Source organism: Amblyomma mixtum, chromosome 1, assembly GCF_055824585.1.
Source record: "Amblyomma mixtum isolate Tamu chromosome 1, ASM5582458v1, whole genome shotgun sequence".
In the NCBI taxonomy this organism is placed as follows: Eukaryota; Metazoa; Arthropoda; class Arachnida; order Ixodida; family Ixodidae; genus Amblyomma; species Amblyomma mixtum.
Window position 1 is genome coordinate 298,687,125 of NC_143012.1, and position 2,981 is coordinate 298,690,105.

Genomic DNA, 2,981 nt, shown 5'->3' on the forward strand with positions numbered 1-2,981 from the left:
AGCCAGTATTCCTGGTCCTGTGGATCCTCTTTTACGAAAGCCGAACTGCGCTTCCGAGTGTGTATTATGCCTAATAAAAAAATAACTGCTGGTCAACGAAAAAGTCTTATCAGCATATTTGAAGTAAATTGGAAGAATCGATATTGGCCTGTAGTTTGGCAATAAATTTTTCTCAAAGCCTTTGTGTACTATACACACACTAGCTCTGTTCATTAAGGCTGGAAATACCCCAGGTTCTAGTGATAAATATATGTCTGTGAGTAAGTGCGCGGGCAATAAATTCTAAGACGTACTTCACTGGCTTCATTTGCATGTCGTTAGCGTCTAGGGGCTTAGTATCTTTTAAAATGCAAGAATATTTAGGTGATTTCACATGCCTCAGTGGGTGCAAGAAGAAAAATTTCTCCTAAGGCTTGTCAGCATTATTAGAAAAAACACATATTACAGGCACTTGCAGAGCTATATATAAAACGCGCGCTGAAAACGCTCGCCAGTTATTGACCAGCAATATTTCACTTATTGAGTGTTATCTTCTCAAATGAAAAAATTTCCGTTCATACTGTCACTTTGCCATGAGGAGCGTTGGGAAGGTGCTTTGGAATAGGTGGACGCACCCGGAATCTAGTCTACTTTCCCACGACGAACGTGCATTTATGAAACGGATGACGCCTTCAGCAGCTGCGGCTTGCACATACACATAGGCCGCCAACTGCTCTGCGGCAAGCACGTGGTCGTGTTGGCGTACTTGTCCAGCCTCTGGACAAAGTCGACGCGCTTTTCCCAGGACGACATGTTGTAGAGAACGCCGTACACTTCGAAGAGCGCTGTCGGCTTCGTAGTGATCGTCACTCGTAGGGAGAGCTCGCCGGTCGCGGAGCTCCCCAGTAGCGACGCATCGCCCACACTCTCGAGCTCCCAAACGACGCAGCTGTCGTTGAAGTGCAGCTCAGCCATCGCGTTGATGTAGGACACTGCATAACGAGAAAAGGACGCGGCTACTTCCGCGTCGTTGAGACTTCTGCTGGCGCCGAGGCAGGAGCAGAACTGAGGTGCGATGGAGGCGCTCGCACACGTCCTTTCTGGCGGTATCCGGCCGAAAAGGCTCAAACCCTTTTTGGTGGCGTTTGCGTCGAGAGCCGGAAGCTTGGACAGGTCGAGGAGGGTGGCGTGAAGATCGTAATGCGTGACCAAACGACGCTGGTTCACTTCCAAGTGCGTTGTCGCTGCCGGGTATTCCGCCAGGAAACGTTTGGGAAGAGCCAGGAAGAAGACAGGGTTTTTGTCCTCGTAACGACCGATCTCGGTCGCTCTGAATGTGCCCATCCGGAAGCCATGGTCACTCACCATCAACAGCGCGGTGTTGTCCAGGACGCCGTACGCGGAGAGCTCCCGGAGAAGAGCCTCTATTGGCTTGTCGATAAGCTTGAGTCCTTTTAAGTGGTCGTGAGTGGCGTAGACTAGCCACGTGTACGAGAACATTGGTTTGTTGCGATGAAGTTTGAGAACTTCGCCCAAGTATTTAATGAGGACTTTCGTCTTGAGGCGGGAGCCCATGCAGTACTTACTAGCATTGCGTCTCCAGTCCATGAATCGCATGATGGGCGCCGTGTAGTAGTCGACCGGCGGATTCCTGAAACCTGCGAATTTTGGGCTGCTGAAGAGGCCGTAGTCAGGCCACTCTTCAAGGAACAAAGTCGTGTATCCTTTCCGCTTGTAATGATTCCAAACAAGCGGAAAGTCGTCGAATGTCTCGGCGCGTCTGTACAAGCTCTGCACTTCGTGATAAGACAGCCCTGTCAGAAGAGGGAACAAGTTGGGGGAACTGTTTTCGCCGACCTTGTTCAATGCTAGAAATTCGAACGCATGCAGCTCTTCCGTGAGGTACTTGGTCGTCATCGGCATGTATCGGCGAAAGTTCATTCTCGATGTGGAGTCTATGCCAAGGATAAGGATGCTAATGGGGGCATCACTCTGAGACAATTCTTCATTCGTTTTCTCCCTTTCTGTCCTTGGATCCTTAAATCGAGGAACAAAGAAGCACTCCTGAAAGAGATTTCTTCCGCGTGCCTCGCAGGAAATTCGCACGTAGTCCGCGCTAAGCCGGCTTCCGAGCTTCAATGGTTCCGATGGTCCAAGCGTTGGAGCATTGTCGGGGGCCTTGGCGCTTTCGTTCCGGTGTATCTCGTTGTAGTGGCAAATGGTTTCTCGCAGCGAGACATTGTGGACGTTGCGAAGAGCGGTGACATTCAAGGTGAATCTGTCGAAATCTTGGATTAGGACAGTATGGTTTAAATCCGTGCACATGCTTTCGTAAGGTGCATCTTGGTCGAATGAGCGACTTACGGTCCAGTGGTAGGGGTCGTATAGTGGAAGCGAACAGCCCACTGTCTGCAACAAATAGCCTGCATGAAACAGACTCACGTCGCGCACTAGCACCCGCAGAAATTTCACTTCGGCTTTGACGAAAGCCCAAGAAAACACGATAAAAACTACAAAACCTATGAATCTTTTTCTGGACACCTTGGTGGTCAAGAATCTGGCCATGGCAAATGTTCACCTTCTTCTTCGCTTCGGCACCATTTCGTTTCTTCTTCTTCGATTCGGCGCCGTTTCTCTTTTTCTTTGTGCTCCAGCGAGAATAAGAATGCTGCAATTTTGATGTGATTCCTGTTTATTCTTTGACAATATTCTAGGTTGACTGCAGAAAAGCATTTCAAGCGACGGTTCCCTCAAGGCTGAAATGCTAATGCTTGTGCCATATCACTGCCTTCATGCTGGCATCACTCAAGCAGCAACGCCCAGCTGTTCCATGCCGCTGGTTTTCAAAGTCGCCCCACCTCTCTGACAAATGGCTACAACGGTCCCCTCATCTTACGATTGAGATAGAGAATAAACACTTACTGTGTACCTCCTATATTATCCCTGCGTCCTCAGAAGCGGCAACATCAAAGAATGCCGACCATCGCGCCTTGTTTTGAATT

The 2,981-nt window shown here is 49.3% G+C and overlaps 1 protein-coding gene across 1 annotated transcript; it reads right to left on the minus strand.

The window, feature by feature from the left end:
• Positions 1–651: 651 nt before the first annotated feature.
• LOC149372182 (uncharacterized) lies at positions 652–2,544 on the minus strand. The gene has a single exon (XM_089581746.1). It carries the CDS (start codon positions 2,542–2,544, stop codon positions 652–654), a length of 1,893 nt encoding a protein of 630 aa, XP_089437872.1.
• Between the last annotated feature and the right edge of the window lie 437 nt (positions 2,545–2,981).